We start from the raw sequence: 23126 nt of genomic DNA, 5'->3' as shown, positions 1-23126 counted from the left end.
AATATCACCTTTGTAAATGTTTGTAAGTTTGAGAGAAGGAGATTATCTAAAAATACTCAGCCAACAGTACATAAACAAAATGGAACAATAGAAAAACTTCCTAGAATTCCAAAAAACTTAATGACTGGTTACCTCAATGGGGCTTGAAAAAATGTTTTTGTCCACAATCAGTTCTCTCCTGTTTCCAAAAGTGCTATTTTAAATCTTACCCCCCCTTTCCTCATGTTCCGATTCTCTATCTCCTCCCTCTACCATTCTTAGTCTCTTATTTTATAGATTAAAAAAATGAACATCCTCTAAATGGATTGTTTCCATCCTCTATTCTTACTCTACCCTATCTAACCCCATAGGTGTCTTGTGAACTAGTCTCTCTTTTACCATGCTCCTTCCTTCTACTTCTGCCCTTCTGCCTTACCAGCCCAGCAAAACCTCAATCCCAATAAACGTCTGCTTTCTCCACTCTTTAATGTATCTATCTGTCCTCTCTAACTTCTACACACAGCTTGCTGAGTCCCTGGCAAGAGAAAAATCACACACAAGATTGGATAAGATCTGTTGTAAATTTATTATCGCCAACTTCCACTGGACCCTCTTTTATCATTCCTTTTCAACTATCTCATTCCCTTTCATTAACATTCCAAACCATCACAATTTCTTTAAATCCCTTAGTCAACCTACTTCCTCAAGACTCTTAACAGACCACATCTGTTGACAACTACAGGAAACTGAGGTTATTAAGCAAGATCTCATTCAACTTCCCACCATCTTAACTACAAACCCATGTTCACACCCAACAAAATACAGGGTGAGGCAAAAGTAGGTTTACAGTTGTGAGTACTCAACTCAGAGTTAATAGAAAGTAAGTTTACAGTTGTAAGTACTCAGAGTTAATAAAACTATTGTAATAATCATAGCCTGCATGTCTTTTTCAATACAAACAACTGTAAACCTACTTTTACCCCACCCTGTATCCTTTCTCCAGGATGAGGGAGGTCTCTTTTTCCCACTGGAGGCTCAACCACCCATCTCAAATTTGAGTCCATGCTCTCTTCCCTCAATCAATTTCAATCTCTCTTGAAAATTTCCAAACTTTCCCCCCTGCTGGTTTCTTCCCTTCTCTTTATGAGCATGACTACATCTTTCCCACCTTAAAAACCAAAGTGAAACACTAGAAACATACAAACACCCTTTTATTGCCAAATTCACTTCTACCAATCTCTTTTGCTCTACTTTCTTTCAAATTTCTCTGAGCCAAGTATATATTTACTGTCTCTTTTTATCTGCCTTTGGCTCCACCATTCTAGTAACTTCTAAACTGGCAAATCTCAAGAACATTCTTCAGTCCTCATTGTACATAACAGTGTTAACTGCTCTCCTCCTTGCAACTTTTATCTCAAGCTCTATAACCACCCTCTCCTGATCCTTTTTGTACTGCTGGGACCAGCTCCTGTTCTGTATCCTTTATGGGTTCCCCTTCTTTCATTTAACATTCATATTCTCCATGGTTCATCCTTACCTTGCTGCCCTTCTCACTTAGCAGTATGAACCATGAGTAATCTTTTGTCCCCCTCCGGGGTTTCAATGACCACATCTTTGCCAATGAGTCCCAAAAATATGTGCCCAGCCAACTCCTTTCTAACTGTCTATTGAATACCTTTGCCAGGGAAGCTAACAAATCATCCAGACTCCATGCCCCATACTGAATCTATCCCCTAAAACTTTCTTTCTCAGATACTGGGAAACATCTACCCAGTTTCCCAAATTAGAAACCACAGAGAAAACCTTGTCTTGGCCCCCTCTACTTGCTTATTCTATTGCTTACAATACTTCATTGGCTCTGCATGCCTCCAGGGAAAGGATGAGTAAAAGTATACCTCCTATCCATCTTGACAGTCTTATTTTTTGCCCCTCCCTGACATAAAATCAACTCCTTGGCATACTTATAGACACCAGCACATATTAAAATGTTTGTTGCCTTTTACCTTGACTCATGCTTTAACTTCTTTCATAATTACCTTCTTGGTTAATTTAGCCCAGTTAATTCCAATCTGGCTAATGCTTAGAATTCTATCACATTCTTGAGGGAAGCTTCCCTTCCCTGACCCCCACACTTTTAGACAACTCTCTTTGCAAGGCTGCTATATCCTCCCGTGTCTCTGATGCTACATTTCTTTGTTGTTGTTATATTATCCGTTGTTGTGCTTACTTCTTCTCCAGCACAATTATATGTTTATCTTCCTCATTACACTTTAGCTTTATAAGATTAGACTATGTATGGACAATTATCATCACACAGCTGAAGGTTACTGTGGCATGAAAGAAAATAACATACACCAAAAAAGAAAAAAAGGAATTTGGAAAAAGAACAATGTAAGAACCTTAAGAAACATTTTAAAAACTTTTAATATTTTCAGAAGGATGTCCTACACAGTTTCAGATACTACACAGTTTTAGAAGAATAAAAGGAAGGATTCAAGGAAAATAAAAATATAACATAAGGTTAATCTAGAAGAATTAACATGACTGATAAAGAGTTCCAGAAAAGGAAACATAAAACAATGGGGAGGTTAACAAAGAAGTATTTCAAAATATTTCCCCAGGGTTAAACTTTTTTGATTAAGAAGAGTCATCATGCAGCCTCAGTAAAATTTTAAAATACTAAGAAAAAAAAAAGCCTAGAAAATTTCAGGCAAGAACACTAACACATAGAGAATAAACAACATAGAGACCAAGTGAGACTGGAAGGGAGACAATGAGTCAGAGATGGGGTAGAGACAAAGGCATCATCACAGGGAGAGAAACAGATTCAAGGGAGGCCGGGAGTGAAGGGAAAAGATAGAGATGGGGAGAGAGAAACGGGAATTAGAAGAGACAACAAAAGAGGGGGAGCAAGAGAGACAGGGAGAAAGACAGATAGTGGGGGGAGCAAAAGACAGACGTGGGATAAAGACAGAAGGCACAGAAAGAGAAGGAGAGGCAGCGTTGGGGATAGAGACCGAACAGGGAAGGTAAAGAGAAGCAGAGATAGAAGGAAAAACAGACAGAACAAGAGCAAGAGAAATAGGAAGATAGATAGGGAAGAGAAAGACGGGAAAGAGAAAGAGGAATGTGAGGGAGAGAAAGACAGAGATGGGAGAGAAAGAGAAACAGAGACATGCAGAAAAGACAGAAATGAAGACAGTTATAATATGAAGTCTAGAGGACACAAATTCTACAAAAGTGGAAAAATAATGGTGGTATACTACCTGTAGTCCATCCATGAATACTATTTACTTCATGATCAGTAAAAGATAAACACAAAATACTGTTTAAACAAATGGTATACTATATGGAAAGGATAAGGAGGGTGATATGTACTAGTTTTTATATTCCTCAGTAGGAAATCAATTAAGACTGAATAATCAAGAAAAAAAGCAGTAAAATATGTTATTTAAAAGCTGAAAGAGCTCAAAGTGACGGCAGCAATTAGCAGTGGAGAGCGGTAGGGCATCCATTAGCCTGTGGAACTACTTGACTTTTTAAACTCTGTACTTGTACACCTTTGTTAAAACTTAAAAATTATTTTAAAAATCCTCACCAAGATGGCTACCTATAATCAACTAAAATACAATAAAACATTAACTCTATTTTAGATTCTCCAGGGCCTATAACTATCCTTTTTCAATTTCTGATAGAAAACCTGCCTAACAACAAAGAAAACTGAGATGATTCTTTTTTTTTTTTTTTATAACTATGTTTTTTTTTTTTTTTTTTTAAGATTTTATTTATTTTTAGAGAGGGAAGGGAGGGAGGGGGAGAGAGAGAGAGAGAGAGAGAGAGAGAAACATCAATGTGCGGTTGCTGGGGGTTATGGCCTGCAACCCAGGAATGTACCCTTGCTGGGAATCGAACCTGGGACACTTTGGTTCCCAGCCCGCGCCCAATCCACTGAGCTACGCCAGCCAGGGCTTGAGATGATTCTTTAAAAGTGTACAAAGCCCTCGGGCAACTGCACCATTAGTTGGGATAAATGGTCACTTCAAAAAATGAATGGCTCTCTGCCTGGTGTGGCTCAGTGGACTGAGTGCCAGCCTACAAACCAAAGGCTGCTTGGTTCAATTCCCAGTCAGGGCCCATGCATGAGTTGCAGGCCAGGTCCCTAGTAAGGGGAGTGCAAGAGGCAACCACACATTGATGTTTCTCTCCTCTTTCTCCCTCCTTTCCCCTCCCTCTAGAAATAAAGAAATAAAATCATTAAAAACTAGAAATAACAAATGATAATTTATAATCTATCCATTCTCCCAAACTCAATCATTAGAGGAAACTTTTACAAAGTGCTCAGACTTCCTTTTGTCTGTTAAAGCTAAATAGAGTTCATTTTGACTAGGTCTCACATCAAGTCACACTGCTTTATAGCAAACTGAAAGGAGGGAATGAAAACATCAAGTTTCTTAAAAAGTAATTCACTGTATCATTTTTCCTACCTGTGACTTATTATAACCTTAAGATTCTGGCAGTGCCACCCAGTCCTGGAAAGTGTGCTTGCAACCTAGACTTACCCTGTTAAACACTGGCAGCATCATGTACAGCTTCTCTTCTTGTTCCTTCTGAGTCATGTGCCGAGGAGGGTGGCACAGCTCAGTGAAGAGACGGCGGAGGTGCATCAGTCCTAAGGCGTTGTCTTGAGGACTGCACTCCTCCTGCCTTGGCCGACCCATGATCCTCTTCACCATGTTCATCTTGGCAGGTTGGTGGTAAGCACTTCTAATCCTGTTGGAAGATGTTAACCAAGAACAAGTCACAATGTCATTATCTTGATCAGGTTAAACATGCATAACGAGCTCATAAAAAGTCTAAAAAATAGGAAATTTTGACTAAAATATTTTTTCTACTTCTTTTAAAAGAAAAGGTAGAAAGGCAAAGATAATTCTGATAAATTTCCCTAAAAGATAAATTATGATATGACACTCAAGTATCCTACTAGCTTTGACACAATTTATATAAATGCAAACCATTAGGACTTCCAGGCAAGATGGTGGCATAGGCAAATATGGCTAGCTTCTTAGCACAACCACAACTAAAGCACAACTTAGCACAACTAAAATATAGAATAATAATCACTCAGAACTGTCAGAAATCGAGTTGAATGGAACTCTGACAACTATAGAATGAAAGAAACCACATCCATCCAGATTGGCGGGAGGGGTGTGAATGCAGAACAGGCCCGTCTCTTACCCACATGTGGTGGATAGAAATTCGAGAGGTATATCTTGGGAGCGAGGAGTCCCAGACCCACACCAGTTCCCCCATCCCAGGGTTCCAGTGTCAGCATGATAAGTACCCACAACTTCTGACTGTAAAAACCAGTGGGAGTTGGTAGAAGAAACTTCTAGAACCCTAAGCAGTTCCTCACACACAGACTCACTTCCTCAGACTCACTTCCTCTGAGTCCTAGCACCAGGGTAGCCGCTGGAAAGGCACCACTGACGTAAAGGGAGGAATGGAAGTATCTGGCATCAGGGAGAGCAGAGGCCATGGTCCCTTTTCTAAACCCTTTGCCTACAGAGCCAGAAAGCTGGTGCCATACCTGAGACTCCACCCCACCCAACTTATGGTCCCACCCAAGCTACTTTTCTATATGAAGGCTGGTCTTGTCTCATGCTTCACAACTTCCTAAATCAGGAGTGTCAAACTCCTTTTCCCTGGGGGCCACATCAGCCTTGTGGTTGCCTTCAAAGTCCGAATGTAATTTTAGGACTGTATAAATGTAACTACTCCATAACAGTTAAGTGAGAGCTCTGCACTGCAGCTGGGTAAAAACAAGGTGGAGGGCTGGATTCGGCCTGTGGGGTTGGTGTTTGCCACCTGTGTCCTAAATCCTATCAAACAGGCAACAGGTGGATTCAGTGAGCCCCAGGCCTGGCACAAGCAGTAGCCAGCCTAGATTCACAGCTTTGCTTCCCCTCAGATTTGCTTCCCACAAGCAGCAGCCATCTCAGGTTGCTTTGTGGCTCAGGCAGGGAGGCCCTGGAAAAAACACAAGTCGGGGATGACCTTGGCCTACACACCCAGTGGACAGCTACAGACCACACTGGACCACCACCACCCTCCCTCTGCACAGCTGATGCTCCACAGAAGGCAGAGATTGGTGGTACATGGTCACAGCCAATCCTTGCAGCTGACTGGCCTATTCACCTGCCAACAGCAACCAAGGCTCAACTATAAGAGGGCATGTACTCAGCCCACACAAAGAGTGCACCTTGAGTAGTACCCAGCCTAGGTGATAGGGGAGGCTGTGCCACTGGATCCTATAGGAAATCTACTACATTAGGCCACACTACCAAGATATGGAGTCAAAGCAGTTCCACCTAATACACAGAAACAAATACAGGGAGGCTGCCAAAACAACGAGACAAGTCTGAAATGAAAGAATAGATCAAAACTCCAGAAAAAGAGCTAAACTAAATGGATATAAGCTATCGATCAGATGCAGAGTTCAAAACACTGGTTATAAGGATGCTCAAGGAACCAAGTGAGGACCGCAATAGCATAAAAAAGAGCCAGTCAGAAATAAAGGATACACTAACTGAAATAAAGAACAATTTACAGGGAAGCAACAGTAAAGTGGATGAAAGTGAGAATCAAATAAATGATTTAGAACACAAGGAAGCAAAAAACAACCAATCAGAACAACAAGAAAAAAGAATCCAAAAAAGTAAGGAAAGTATAAGCAGCCTCTGGGACAACTTCAAGGGGGACAACATTTGCATCATAGGGGTGCCAGAAGGAGAAAAGAGCAACAAATTGGAAACTTATTTGAAAAAATAATGAAAGAAAGCTTCCCTAATTTGGTGAAGGAAATAGACATGCAAGGCCAGGAAGCACAGAATACCAAACAAGACAGATTCACAGAGGCCCACTCCAAGACATATCATAATTAAAATGTCAAAGGTTACTGAAAAGCAGAAAGAGAAAAGAAGTTAGTTAGCTACAGGGGAGTTCCCATAAGACCATGAGATGATTTCTCAAAAGATGCTTTGCAGGCTAGTGGGGATTGGCAAGAAATATTCGAAGTCATGAAAAGCTGAGACCTACAGCCAAATTGCCCTAGCAGCAAAGCTACCATTTTGAATCAAAGGACAGATAAAGAGCTTTCCAGAGAAGAAAACAGTACAGGAGCTCATCATCACCAAACCATTATTATATGAAATGTTAAAAGAGATTTAAGAAAAAGATAAAAACTATGAACAATAAAATGGTAATAAATACTCATCTATCAACAATTGAATTAAAAAACTAAGCAAAACAAGAAGAACAGAGAGAGAATTATGGATACAGATCATTTTGATGGTTGCCACAGGGAAAGGGGGTTTGGTGGAATGGATGAAGAGATGAGGAGATTAAGAGTACAAATAGGAAGTTACAGAATAGCTATGGGAATGTAAAGTACAGTATGGGATGGAGTAGCCAAAGAACCTATACTCATGACCCACAGACATGAACAGTGTTGTGGGGAGAAAAATCAGAACTGTAATAGCGTAATTAATAAAATATAATTTAAAAATTATAAACCATTAAATGTAAAACAATAACTGGACAAGTAACAAATGTTTCCAATTAGTTAGTCCAATTAAGTTAGACTTCCAATTAAGTTAGTCCTATCAGGTTCAACAAATACAGGGATCACAAATCTTACTGTTACTACATTGCTTAATAACCAAGCACATGTAAAATAATAAAAGAACAGAAATTTCACCCTTGCCTCAAAACATACAAACCAAGAACTCCCCCCCGCAAAAAAAGCCCACAAAGTTTTTCTATTTTTAATTTATTTTACTTCTAGATGCAGGATTACCCTTTGGTACCTGCTAAAGAGCTTATGTTATAGTTTAAAAATACATAAATTAAATAAAACAATATTCCAATATTCTACAAATCATAAGACGACATGGAAAATTATATAATTGAAGAAGCAATTTTCAAACTATAGTTTGAAACTCTTTGGTAGGTCATGCAAATTCATTTAGGAGGTCATGATGAGTATTTTAAAAATGAAATAAAAGACATTGCAACATATATAGTAAGCATAATTATTATTTCATAAAACATTTTGGGTAAGGTGGTTTTTTGTGTGTACTGCATCAAAATGTATCCCTGGCCGGAGCTGAAGTTAAGAAATAAATAAATAAACAAATCAACCACTGGTTTAGAATATATAACAGATTCAATAACACTATGTTTTCAAAAAGCATCGTCAGTCCTTTTAAACTATCACTAATTGTGCCATCAGTTAGCTAATTTCAGATGCAAAAATAGGATATCTTACAAAAAAAATAAGGAAGGCTGGGTGGACATTATGGATATAAAGAATCTAGAAGAAGCCCTGGCTGGAATGGCTCAGTGGATTGAGCGCGGGCTGGGAACCAAAGTGTCCCAGGTTCGATTCCCAGCCAGGGTACATGCCTGGGTTGCAGGCGATAACCCCCAGCAACCACACATTGATGTCTGTCTGTCTGTCTCTCTCTCTCCCTCCCTCTCTCTCTCTCTCTCTCTCCCTCCCTTCCCTCTCTAAAAATAAATAAATAAAATATTAAAAAAAAAAGAATCTAGAAGAAAAGCAATTTGCTTTTTTAATCTGTAGAAAAGCAGGAATAACCTGATGATAGTTCGTTAAGTTTTTCTGTAAGATGCACTTAGTTGTCTTTAATTTCATTCGAAAGAATTTTGTTAGATTGTACTGTGACAGCTGTCATAGCAGCATGTATAAAAAAAATCAAAATTAGTGAATTTTTGTGTAGCCATTTTAATATTGAAGATGGAAGAAAATATGTAACATTTTCGGCATATGGTACTTTATTATATCAAGAAAGGTAAAAATGCAATTGAAATAAAAAAAATAGATTTATACAGCATGTGGAGAAGGTACTGTCACTGACTGAATGTGTCAATGGGGGTTTGCGAAGTTTTGTGCTGGAGATTCCTCATTGGACGATGATGCTCCATGGTCAGGTAGGCAAGATGAAGTTGATAGCAGTCAAATCAATACATTAATTAAGAACAATTAACATTATACCACATAGGAGATAGATAGCTGACATACTCAAAATGCCCAGATCAATAAAGTTACTGGTGAAAATGAAAATGTCTTTTATTTTCCAAAAAAACCCCATACAGACTTTTTGGCCAATGCAATATATAACCACATAAGCCAGTATGCCATTTCTATAAATAAATAAATAAATAAATAAATAAATAAATACTACAAGGCTCTAGCTTTATTTACTAAACATCTATCTATTATTTGTTTTTTTTAACTATAAGAAGAACTAGCATCTTAAACATGCATCCTTTGGAATTTTGAGTGAATTACATATTTGGCTACAGGCATGTGCTCATACACTGTACCTTGACTGCAACAGCAGGCCATGATGGACTCATCACAGACAAGCAGCAGAAAGACTGATTCTGTTGAGAGCTCTGCCAAGGGCCTTTCCATGACTGGTGACTGCTGTGCAAAGAGCACCTGATAGGCTCTAAGGGGTCCAACTGCAAGGGAGAATGCTTAGATACACAGGCAAAGGCCGTGGGGAACCTCTGAACTACAAAATGGCAAATAAAAGTTGGTCTAGTTCAAGGTTGTTTTTGGAAAACAGGCAAGTCTTCCAAATATTTTTTAAAAATAAGAGATTTCAAAAATACGTTCAAATAGCCTGCTATGTGCTGGTATGTATAGTCCTGAAAATCCCCAGAACAAGAACAAAATTTGAAATAAATGACAAAATGTAAATTAACATTTTAGATTATGCATAGCTCTACTCTTTTTCCTTGGCCTGCAACTAGAGTTCATAATATGGAGTCTGTGGTTAGGGATTAGGGAATTCAAGATCCTCCAATATTTCAAAAAGGTTTTTCTAAGAGATTCCCCGGCTTTCAAAGGCATCTATGTCATTAAAAAAAAAAATCAAGCATCACTCTATATCCAGAAAACTTCAAAGCACTTTCAGACTACCTCCCTTTGCTCTTCATTGCAACATACATAAGTGGGCCAGCTGAACATAGGATTAATTTGCCTTTAAGTGAGGCCCAAGACAAGAACAATAAGGAGGAATTGTATGAGAATCCAAACCTTTAACTCCTGGTCAAATGCCCTTCCCCATTTTACTCATATTTATTGCTTATTTTAAATTACAGAATTCTTGGAAACTCTGATGCTAGTATATTTATTATTTAGCACCAAGTAGCAACTAGAATGTGAAAGGAATCTTTCGGATTTTTCAGAATATACACTAATCAATTTCCATCCCAATTAAAAAAAAACACATGATTACATATTGACAAACATCAACTAGATGTAATCAAGCTATTGCACCGTTGTTATTTAATATTTACCAGATACAAAACCATAGATATCAACCAGCAAAATGGGTTTAGTTACTTCACAATTACTCAGACGATCTCGGTGACAGAAAAAGATCTCCCACTCTCTCCTAAGAAACACATAAACATACCAGCTGGCTGAATCATTGCTTTGTTTGCACTTCAAAATTTATATTTAAAGCATAGTCAGAACAAGAACTACCTGAAGAGTGAAAGACTAGGAAAAAAACCAAAACAAAACCAGGCACTTTTTAGTCAAAGCTGTATAAACATGTCCATATAAGATAAGTAAATTCAGGTGAAAGGCTCTTAAGCCCCCTGAATCTTTGGTGTCTCTCATCTGAAAATCTTTTTTCACAAACTCTTTGTAACGCACACAAAAAATAACATCAATTCTATAAAGTGTCAAACACATTAGTTGCATTCAATAATTTTTAAATTTCTTTTTAATTTTTTTAGTTACAGTTTTAGTTAGTATCTAAGCAAGAGAAAGGAAATGGCATAAGCCCTTATAGTACAATACTATATTTGAGACATACAAAATAATAAAAAAAACAATTAAGGGAAAATTTATTTCTTAGTTGGATGCTCAACAAGAGGTTTCTAAAGCAATACAGAAGAGATATGCAAAATATAATGAGGACAAATAAAACGATTATTTTGGGGATAATGTTATTAGGGATTTTCAAAATATTTATGAAGATTATTGTGTATAAGAACAGCACTTTGTTTCACAAAAGTGTTTGTACTGCCAACAGGGGGTTATTTAAATAGCAATGAGATAATTACCTCAATGAGCTAGGCAGTATTTCTTACTCTAATATCTTGTGTTAATGACTGAAAATTCCAGACACTTTAACCATGTCCTCCCCAAATCCTTTAAACAGTTTGTCATTATTTAAATTACAGAAGGATATAAATCAAGTAAATAGCCTAAATTTTAAAAATGTATTTGTCAAGCTGCCTTTGAGTAGCTTAGCTAAATACTTAATTTTCTAAGTATCTCCTTAATTCCATGAGAAAAGAAATAAGATTAAATGGCTAAGGGAAGTCTTATACTTTCATTAAAGAACTATAAGTAATTGGTCAGGTTTTAAATTTTTTCTTAAACTTTCTGGGGGAAAATCCTATTATTTCTCATACTATGAAGAATAAAGGCAAAACTTCTTATATTTTTTAAGCATAAAGGCAAAACTTTGAGAGACTCCCAACAAACTGGGCTTATAATGCAGCAATCTAACATATACACTGAAAAAGAACTGTAGATAGTCCTGAATTAGAATTTAAAATTTCTACCTGCTAAATATTGCTTTTTGCCTTTCAACAAGAGTCATTATCAGATTTTAGCCTCACCTATGTGTGACCCCACCCTTACCCTTCCCACCCCATGTGTGACCCCACCATCCTATATATGGGGCCTGTCCAGAAAGTATTCAGCCATGGACCACGAAAAAATAAGAGACATTTATTGAAGAAGGTAAGAGACAAGAAACATTGTACATAGGACAATGACACCTCAGCCCCCTTCAAAAGTCACCTTGGGACCTCACACAGTTCTCCCCATAGCCATTAGCTGCCCCACTGTATTTTTCTGAATCTGATCAACATCTGAAATCTCTTCCCCTTCAAAGGTGATTTTAGTCTGGGGGCAAGCCAGAAGTATCAGGGCACCTAATCTGGGTAATAGGGGGCGTGGGTCACCTCAGTAATTTGATGTTTTGCCAGAAAACCTCTGCAGGAGACATGATGCATGAGCAGGCATGTTGTCCTGATAAAGCTTCTAATCACCAGTTGCCAGTAACTGCAGCTGTCTGAATCATCTGAATAGTTTCCACAGAGGAATGTTCAAGTTTAGTGCAAAATGTGATGCAGATTTGTTGCTGTACTTGCTCAGTCACTTTGAATATAGTGGCCACACCGTACACAAGCTCACTTCAATGGCATCTACTGTCCCCACTGACCAGTACAGTGAAGTCCTCATTGTTCACACATGTGCATTCCAGTCACTCTCCTTGGCTGCCAGGTTACACTGATGTCACACAAACCAATCTTGTTACATTAACAATGGCTGAACTTTTTTCTAGACAGAACTTGTATACCAAACTGAACAATTTCTCAAAGTATCTTTTCCATGTGCTTATTTTTCCATCTTTATAGATAAAAATTTATTCCAAGTTCAAAAGCAATATGCCTTCATTTAAAAACACTTAGTTATGATTTCCGAGTAACCACTTTTGCCATCTGACACCTTTTTAGAACCCCTCCTTCTTGGGCCCCACTACTGGTTTGGGGGCCCCTAACAGTTAAATGGCAGTTAGGTTATTTGATATGATTAACATACCACAATTAAATTATATTATGGAATAAACTTATTGTAAGTTGACCTGAAAGCTCTACTATTCTCTGAAAATGTATGTTCACACAAATTGTGTTCGAAATTCTGTATAAGACCTTCAAAAGAGTTTTTGTAGCACAATGTTCCTTTAATTTGTGACTGCCTAATATAGTGACACATTTTGCATTCTCTGCATGTCTGCTAACCTCTATTTGGAGTCCATCAGCTCTGTGATCACTTATCAGTATCCTCAGTGGATGGCAGTGGTGCAGGGGAGACCCACCCTCAGGAGTGAGATGCATATTAGCAGGACTACAAGTCTCAGGGCCATATCCCAGACCTTTCACCACTATGTATTTCTCTATTTTCAAACCATCAAGTTCTGAAATCTCCCTCTGAGTTATTTTCAATCACTCCACCTTTCATACTCCCTAAATTTGTGATCTGTGCTGGAATCACCTATTTTTCTTGACTTCTCCCAGTTCGCTTGTTCTTCAGAATAGATCAAACCTCCTTTAATCTCTTCAATAACAATCTCAATGGGGCCTTTAATTCCCTTGGCCTCCTGGGCTATACACATTCCCAACCATTATTCATGCCTGGATGAAGCCCAACACATAATTTCTCCATTTCTAACTTTGGGTTGCTGGATACTGTGGAAAAAATTCTACAACTCCGCAGACTGGTTACAACATCAATTTATAATTTTCTAAAATTATTATTTCCATAAACAAAAGCTAATATTTCTTCATTTGGAAGAAAAATTAATTCCAAATGGTTTAAAGATCTAAATGTAAATATGATAAAATGTTCAAAGCAAATATAAATTACTTTTAATTTAGGATGAATTTTTCTTAAAAGATAAGAAGATAGATATATTGCTAAAAATACCACTAAGTAAAAAGATAGGCAACAAATAAGCAAAAATATTAGCAATCCTTATAACAAAGTATTAACAACTATACTATCCATGGAACTCTTAACATCAACAGCCTGATAGAAAAGAAAGAAATAGAAATAAGACTATTCCCAGTAAAAATGCTACACATATGAAATGCAACACAACACATATATGAAAAAGTACTTAAAATCACTAATAATCAGAGGAATGCAAATAAAAACAACGTACAACTGTCTGCTAATCAGTTTGGCAAAAACTAATAGGATTTATAAAATACTAGTAAGAATAGGAAAAATGGAAATGTACACACTCTTGATTAGAATGGAAATCCAGTCTTTATTTGGGGAGATCTGATAGTATCAACATACTTACTCTCAATCTAATTAAGACATCTTCCAGGAAGTTATTCACAGCAACACAGTATAAAGTGGTTTACTGTATTGTACGTTACTTGTTTGTAGTAATGTAAAGTTAGAAATAGGCTAGTCCTTTAACAGGTACATAGGTAACTCGTGGTATATCTGCATTATGGAATAATACAATTCTTAAAATTTAGGAGGAAAAAAGTTAAATTTTAAAAATCAGGGTTCCAGCACCAAAATGTAAAGAGCTTAGAAGTCATCACTCTGGTCCTTAAACAAGAGTGAGCTGAATAAACCTGGAAGCAAAGATCCTTCCTGAACCCATCAGAGAACAAACACTGGAGGGCAAACCCTCCCCTGAAATCTGAAAAGACATGGAATCTAGAGATAAACTGGTAGGAACACTTCCATGGTAACTGATGAATTGGAGACTGACAGGGGGCTACCGTGTGAGAGAAACTCCTGGGGGCCAGTCCTAGGGCCTTCCCCCAGCTTCCCTGGGTTGCATCTCCAGGCACCCCGCCAGAGATTCTCACAGAAAGGAATCTGAGAAAGATCCTCTGCTGGCTCTGGCAGGTAGAGGGGAAGAGTAATCATTGTGAAATGCTCCACAAGGACCTTCTTACTCTCCCAGGTAAAACACTTTACCTTGTCTCCCCTGAGGGAAGGGCATTGTCCCAACCCTGCCCCACCAGCCTTCCAGTCTCACCTAAGAGGGTTGGGGGGATGGCAATAGCCCAGGGTCACAAGCCCACTAAAACACTGAAATTTAATCAAATGATTATAAAAAGTTTCCCTCTCCCACACTTTGCAACCACAACAACAAGGCTCTAAGAAACAAAAGAAAGTAAATACTAGAAATTAAAAACAATGTTAACAAAGACAAAGAATGTTTTGATGGGCTCAATAACAGATTGGACATGGCCAAGGAAAGAATCAGTAAGCTTTAAAATAAATCAACAGAAACTTCCAAAAGGAGAGAAGGGAGAAGCGGAATATTTGTAGTAATAATGGCTTAGAACTTTGTAAAATTAATGACAGGCACCAAACCACTGATACAGGAAGCTAAGAGAATATTAAGATAAACACCTAAAAGACTACTTTTAGGCATACCATATGCAACAGAAAATCAAAAATATTGTTTCCCGTACCCTTTTTCAGAAATCATGAAAAGGGGTACGGGAAACAATAGGGGAAGGGAAGCACTGTATCTAGAAAAGAACAAGGATAAATATTACAGTGGATTTCTGATCCAAACATGCAAGCCAGAAGAGAATGGAAGAAAATATTTTAAATGCTGGAAGAAAACCCTATCAGCCTAGAATTCTATATCCAATGAAATTATCCTTCAAAAGTAAAGAACAATAAAGATTTTCTCAATCAAAGGAATAAATGAAGGTAAAATAAAATCTTTCATTATCCTTAACTGATCTAAAAATTGTTTTTAAAGTAATAATAGTAACAATGTATTGGGCGATCACAGTTTACAAATTAGTAAGATGAATAACAGCAATGTCGAAAGGATGAAGTAGAGGAACTGGGAACCTAAGTGTGTGTGTGGGAATGCCCACACACATTATACCTCAGTGATAAAGTGTTATTTGAAGGCAGACAAATACTAGTAAAAATTATTGATATTATGGAACATTCCAATGAACAACAAAACACATATTCTTTTCAAACTAACATGGAACATTCACCATGACAGGTCACACCTAGGGCCATAACCACACCTTACAAATTCAAAAGAATAGAAACCACACAAAATATGCTTTTAGATTACAATGGAATTAAACAGGAAATCAGTAACAAAAGATGGTTGGAAAAGCCCCAAATATTTGGAAACTAAACAACACACAGCTAAATAACAAATGAGTCAAAGATGTGTCAAGAGAAATTTAAAAACATTTCAAAGTAAGTGAAACTATAACTTAACAATATGTATAATATGAAGTGAAAGGTGTTTTTAGAGGGAAATGTGTAGCTATATAAGGGTAAAGGAAGCAGAAGAAATAATAACAAATGAGGGCAACAAATCAATGATGAAATCACAAAAACAGAAAAACCAAGAAAACCTAAACCTGGTTCTGCAAAACAGTTGATAATATTAGTTTCAATCTCACTAGAATATGACTGGCATCCTTGTCTTGAATGCACTTTCCCTACAGTTCTTCAGTTTTCTCCTGCAAAACAAAACAAGTATCATAGCACTTCTCCAATTTAAAATCTGTTGATTCCCTATTGCCCAAGAACAAATTGAAGCACCTTAATCTAATACCTAAGTTCTCAGACACTCTGGCCCCATTTGTATCTCCAGCCTCCTCTCACTAAACCACCAATTTCACTAAATTATGCATTGTACACAGGAAGCATCTCCCAGCCTTACTGAGTTCTTGAGCTTTCTGTGTGCTTGTATATGCTGTTCCTTCTGCCAAGGATGCCCCACTCCTTGGCTTTTCCTACTGACTAAGCAATAAGTTGCCTCAGAAAAATCTTTTCCAAACTTCCAGGCAGAGTTTGTAGTCCTATCTTTCATCCTACCACAGTACTTCAGTCACAGTCTGTCATAAAATGTTCATCATTCAGAGAGATGGTCCAACAGCTTAGTGGTTATACAGGCTTTGCACCCAACTACGTGACTTCAAAGCCAGTAACCACCAGAATGTATCCTACAGTGTTGTAGTGTTACTCACCAAACGAGTTACTGCATGGAACTGGCACAGGTGCTCAATAAGTGACAGCCACTACTGCTATTATTCTACTGCAACCAACCAACAAACCTATACCAGTAAATCTTCCACTTATAATTTCCTCAGTGGTGGGAACCAAATCTGTTTTTTAAAGTATTTTTATTGATTATACCACTAAAGTTTTCCCAATTTTTCTCCCTTTATCCCCCCTCCGCCCTGCACCCCCAACCCTCCAGCATTCTCCCACTTAATTCATGTCCATGTATTGTACAATTAAGTTCTTTGAGTTTTGTTTCCTATACCATTTTTTTATCTCTCCCCATCTATCTTATGCCTTCCAATTATGCTTCTTCTCTGTACCTTTTACCCCCTATTCCTCCCTTCCCACCTCCTCACTGAAATCCCTCCCTGTGATCTCCATTTCTCTGATTCTGGTTGTTTGCTTAGTTTTTGTTTTCATTGTTTTTCTTTTCTTTTAGGTTCATTTGTTGATAGTTGTTAAGTTTGTTGTTATTTTACTGTTCATAGTTTTTATCTTCCTTTTCTTAGATAAACCCCCTTAACATTTCATATAGTAAGAGCTTGGTGATGATGAACTCCTTTAACTTGACCTTATCTGGGAAGCACTTTACCTGCCCTTCCATTCTAAATGATAACTTTGCTGGATAAAATAATCTTGGATGTAGGCCCTTGCCTTTCTTGACTTTTGAATACTCCTTCCAGCCCTTCTTGACTGTAAGGTCTTTTTAAAAATCAGCTGACAGTCTGACGGGAACTCCTTTGTAGATAACTGTCTGTCTCCTTTTCTCTTGCTGCTTTTAGGATTCTCTCTTTATCTTTAATCATGAGTAACTTAATGATGATGCGCCTTGGTGTGTTCCTCTTTGGGTCCAACTTCTTCAGGACTCTCTGGGCTTCCTGGACTTCCTGGAAGTCTATTTCCTTCGCCAGACTAGGGAAGTTTTCCTTCATTATTTGTTCAAGTAAGTTTTTAATTTCTTGCTGTTGTTCTTCTCCTTCTGGCATCCCTATAATTCAGGTATTGAAATGTTTCAGGCTGTCCCAGAGGTTCATAAGTTTCTCTTCACTTTTTTTGAATTCTTGTTTCTTCATTCTGTCCCAGTTGGATGTTTATTTCTTCCTTTTGTTCCAAATCACTGCTTTGAGTCCTCGTTTCCTTCCTGTCCCTGCTAGTTCCCTGAATATTTTGCTTTATTTCATTTTGGGTATCTTGCATTTGTTTTTTCATTGTCTGGCTAAGCTCAATCAGTTCTGTGAGCATTTTGATTACCAGGGTTTTAAATTCTCCATCAGATAGGTTGGCTATCTCCTCATTGCTTAGCTCTCTTTCTAAAGTTTTGCTCTGTTCTTTCACTTGAGTCAAATTTCTTTATCTTGGCACACCTGATAAGTTGTAAGGGGACAGATCCTTACCTAAGGGTATTCATATAATAAGGACTTGGTGTATTCACCCAGGCAGGGCAACCCTCTTTGCTGCACTGCAGGGCCGCATGTGGCAGAGGGGCCAGAGAGAGAGAACAGTGCAGCTCTCCTGCTCGTCCCTAGCCCACTTTTCAACAGACTCTCCTGTGAGACTGAGAGTTTCCCCCACTGCAGCAACCCCTGTCCACAGTCAACTCAGCCTGTTTCACCTTTGGCCAGCACGACCCTCGCGGTCCGCTGCTGCGCTGTGGGTTCTTACTGGTCTAGTTGTTCTGGTTGACTTTTTCATTAATCCTGTGGTTGTTGGATTTCCATGCAGTTTGATTCTCTGGCCCTTCTGGTTGTTTATTGTTTTTAGATTGGTTGTTAATCCTTTTTGGTTGTGTGAGGAAGCAAAGGGTTTCTACTAGCCTCCATCTTGGCCAGAACTCTCGGGAATCAAATCTTACTAACTTGGTATCCCTAGTTCATAGAACGTGATGGGCACTAAATGTTAAAAGACTTAATCTATGGTTTTGCAGTGGCAACACATTTTCTACACAGATATTCTACATTCTGGATGTGCTAGTTTTACTATTCCTCACAAAACTTACATATTATACATAACATTTTTTAAAAAGATTATAATTTCTGTATCTTAGTTCATATCCTATAGAAAGTCTACATAGTTTGTAAACACTGAAATTCTTAAACATGTCCAAAAATTATATTCACAACCATATATTCTAAATTAAAAATTAACAACTTGCTCAAGTAACCATCATTTCTTTCTGTATCTCTCATTGAACTGCAAGTAGACTGTGCTCTCCAAATCCTTAACACCTAGCTGAGGATTCATTACACAGCAGAAACAAGTGAATGTAGGAGTGATTACCATAGCTTTAAGGGAAAGCACAGATTCAAGGCTCTTGATTACCAGGCCCAGGCCTGAATCTAACTCTGTTCATCTCCCACCTTTCCACTTTCCTCTACCCACACCTTGTCTCACGCAGGTTCCTTTGCATTGTCTTCATATTTGTTCTTTCACATACCCTGAACCCTCTTCTTGGGGGCTCCTTCCCCTCTAGCAATTCTACATTTAGTGGATTACTACTAATCACCCTTTAAATCTCAGCTCAGCCCTGACTAGTGTGGCTCAGTAGGTGGAGGTTCATCTTGCAAACTGAAAGGTCACAGGTTGATTCCTGGGCAGGGCACATGCCTGTGGTGCTCGCCAGGTCCCTGGCTGGGGGGTGCAAGGGGCATGGATCAATGTTTCTCTGGCACAAAGATGTTTCTCTCCTTCCCTTCCCCTCTCTCTCTCAAAAAAAAAAAAAAAATCAGTAAAACCTAAAAGAAAAATTAAAAAACAAAAATCTCAGCTCAACTGTCCCTCTTGTAGAAAACATTCCCAGATCTTTCCCTTTGTTCCCATACAATCCTGTGCATATCTTTATCATAGCATTCCTCACATTGGTACGTAACTATTTTGTTTGTCTTTTTTCAACACTGGACAAATACTATGAGATTATGAAAGGCAATGATCATGCCCTAGTCACCTTTCTCCCCCAATATCTATTGCAGTACAGTACTTGGCAAATAAAATAAGAGACAGACAATAAGCGATTAATAAAGAAATAAGAAAATGACCAATAAAAGTTTAGAAGATGAATTAATTACAGGCAGCTCAATCCAAAGATAAGGTCATTTAAAACAAGCCAAAGAGGGGGAGAATTTTCTTTAAATTCTTTATTTTAAAACAAGTAGGCTTAAAAGACAACTTTGTTACTTATGGTTTGTTTAAATTCATTTTTTTTTACTGAAAAAGTAAACAACCAATACTGTATGATCATTTTTGTTGGGAGGTGTTAGATATCCCATAGTGTATTTTTTAAAGTATTCAGCAAAAAGTTAAGTATAAATTCAGAAAATAAGGACTATGAATGTGAAGTCAGGGGCAGAAAAGAAAAACAACAACATTACTTAATGGTTAGTTTTGGCTAGTAAGCAGATGATGACAAAACAAAGGTAATAAGCCAGCATCTTCCAGAGGGAACTGATGCATCAGCAAAATGCTGAGAACAAGAACGTATGAGAGGAAGTCAGCTTCCCATCCCAACAACCTATCATTACTGAAAAAGCTGGAATATGTGCTGTGATCTGAAAGTGATAAAAGGAAAATGACAAATGCAAAACATTGTGTAGAACTGTATTAGTGAAAGCTCACAAGTGGAAAAGGTAATAAAATAATAACAACAAAAAAACAAGACTGGTAAAGTAAATGTTGGCTTCTGCACAGATTGATTGTACAGTAATGAAGGCTTTAATTATGAATTTTTGTACTTTTTGTTTTCTCAAAATACCAAAATGTATACATTCATATAAATTGTGCTTTAACAATTAGTGATCTTAGAAGGCTATGTACACATAATGTGCTGACATGGCTCAAAACCCTTTTTAAAATTCCTCTTTAAAGACTGCTTTCAGAGCATTCTCTAAGATACATCTGAAATTCAGTGTCATCATATATCAGGTTTTACCAAAAATGGAATTACTCAGCTTGCTCATTTGTCTAGTTTCTAAACTTCCTCCAAAACTTCTGCCTATTACTAAACATCAAGTCCTTTCAAAAGATTGAGAATTCACCACTAATAATCAAAAGTATGCATTGTAGACTGCAGTTGATTACGGGGAAAATATTCTAAATAGATTCTGAACAACAGCATTATTGAAATTTAATTCCTTAAGTATCTGGTGCGAGAGAACCAACTCCAGTTTTTAGCCCCTCTGCAGTGTAGCTATATTCATTTTTCTAAAATCCCAAACAGATCAGTATATAGCTGTTCTTAAAAGTGACACAAGTGCTTGAAGTGGGACAGAATCAAAACACTTTTCAAGGCATAAGAGGCTCCTCAAAATCTGCTGTGTATCTAATTCTGAAGTTATCTTCTGCAGTCCCACTCCCCTGATTCTATGCTCACACTCCACCACCTAAACTGCTGTTCCAGAATACACCGAGGGATTTCACACCCTTGATGCTTGTCCCACATGGTCTTTCCTCTCCCTGAAATAGCCTCCTCTGATTTTTCACTGCCCAGCAGCCAACCGTGGATAATTCATGACCTCACTTGATCCTAAAACAATCTAAACATTTCCCCACAGTAGTAATTGATTACTGATTTAAAGAAATATTTATCAAGGCATCCCTACCCTCCAAATTTCTTTGTTCCACCTAGCTCTGCTTTCAGTAGTTTATATTCAACACATCATTGCATCAAAGCAACTAAGACATTAATTTGAAAAATAAGACATCTAACCTGGCTGGTGTAGCTCAATGGATTGAGTGCGAGCTGTGAACCAAAGCATCACAGATTCAATTCCCAGTCAAGGCACATGCCTGGGTTGCAGGCCACGGTCCCAGTGGGGGCCACATGAGAGGCAACCACATATTGATATTTCTCTCTCTCTTTCTCCCTCCCTTCCCCTCTCTAAAAATAAATAAATAAAATATTTTAAAAAAAGAAAAATAAGACATCTAAACTATTTAGAAGAATATGTTGGGAAATATTTTTATGACCTCAGGTTAAGGAAGAATGTCTTAAAAAAACTAAACACACACACACACACACAAAACTGACCTTACCAAAATTAAAAACTTCTGTCCATGAAATCAACAGAAAGAAATTAAACACAAGATAAAAATTGGGGAGAAAATATCTGCAACATCTATAATGAACAAAAAAATCATTGGATTTAAAATATGTACAGAATGATTACAAATCAATGAAAGAAAGGCAAACCACCAAATAGGAAAATGGACAAAAATAAAAAACAAAAAAAAATTCACAGGGAAGGGAAAGGACTGAGCACACATATATAAAAGGCTGCACAAACTCATCAGTAATAAAGGAAATGAAAATTAATATATAATTTTCTGATAGCACTTTGCTCTCTGTTGTAAGAATGTGCATTTATTCACCCTGTGGTATGTCTGTGTCATTGCCTATCACCAGCCCCAAATCCACATACACTCATTCTCATGGTCTGTGGTATGTCTGTGTCTTTCACCTAGAAAGACAAGCACTAAGTATCCACATCAAGTCCCTCCCCATCAGGGCTGTGCTAAGAGTCAACAGCCAATAACCTAGTCTGATTCCATCTGAGGCTATTTCTTAACCTACCCCAGTCATGGTAAAAGCACCTTAGAATTCCTGGAGGGCATCGCCAGTAAACAGGCAGCTATACCATCATTCCCTGAAATTGAATTTAGTGTGAGGTCAGTGACCTAAGGGTTTCATACTCAAGTTTTTAGTGTTTGCCACAGTATATGACATATTGAAGATGATTAATAAATGCAATATAGATGGCTAGATGGATAAAGGCAGGAAATCTTCCTGCTGACACTTTATTAGCTTCTCCATAAATCCTCTATCCAATTTATTTTATACTCTTTATTTACTTAATAGAATTATATGAATGAAAACAATTAGAACACTTATGAATTCCTTAAAGAAACATATCTTAAAATAAAGGTGGTACTAATATGAATCTCAAAAATTTAAAAAAATGACTTGTTATTGGATATAACCTTTTGATAATTAGAATATTTCATCCTTACAATTTTTGCATCATATATTTTACAAATGAAATATAAAAATATATTTGTATTCTGATGGCTCAGGCATACATTTTCACTGAAGGGGTTGAGGGATGGGTGTTGAAGAGTGAAAGGGTAGAAGGAGAGGAGAAAGAATAAGAAAACTACATGTCTCTCTACCTTCCCTCTGTACCAAAACATGAGGACAATTATCACAAATCGGAATGTCCTAATTACATCATTTCACTGTTGATCACATGTAGCCTATTTTAAAAAATGCCTCTGGGAATGAGAGGAAAAATGCTATTCTGATCAGTTAACTATTTGATACATTTTATAAATCCATTTGAAATATTAACAATAATGTTTTAAATATACTGCCTTTTATTCTAGGGAAATAAGTTTTCAAAGTACAAATGAGTTTACCCTATTTTTTTCATAAGTCTCAACCTCTCAGAAGGAA

At 37.5% G+C, this 23126-nt stretch overlaps 1 protein-coding gene across 1 annotated transcript in view; it reads right to left on the bottom strand.

Moving 5' to 3' along the window:
• WDFY3 (WD repeat and FYVE domain containing 3) overlaps positions 1-23126 on the bottom strand; it is a 243909-nt gene that overhangs the window by 173591 nt on the left and 47192 nt on the right. Inside the window, 1 exon segment of the mRNA XM_028505686.2 lies at positions 4539-4749. Within this exon segment, the coding sequence (XP_028361487.2) occupies positions 4539-4749 (211 nt within the window).

Source organism: Phyllostomus discolor, chromosome 1 (genome assembly GCF_004126475.2).
Source record: "Phyllostomus discolor isolate MPI-MPIP mPhyDis1 chromosome 1, mPhyDis1.pri.v3, whole genome shotgun sequence".
NCBI classification, from domain to species: Eukaryota; Metazoa; Chordata; class Mammalia; order Chiroptera; family Phyllostomidae; genus Phyllostomus; species Phyllostomus discolor.
This window is presented reverse-complemented; position numbering and strand designations above follow the sequence as displayed.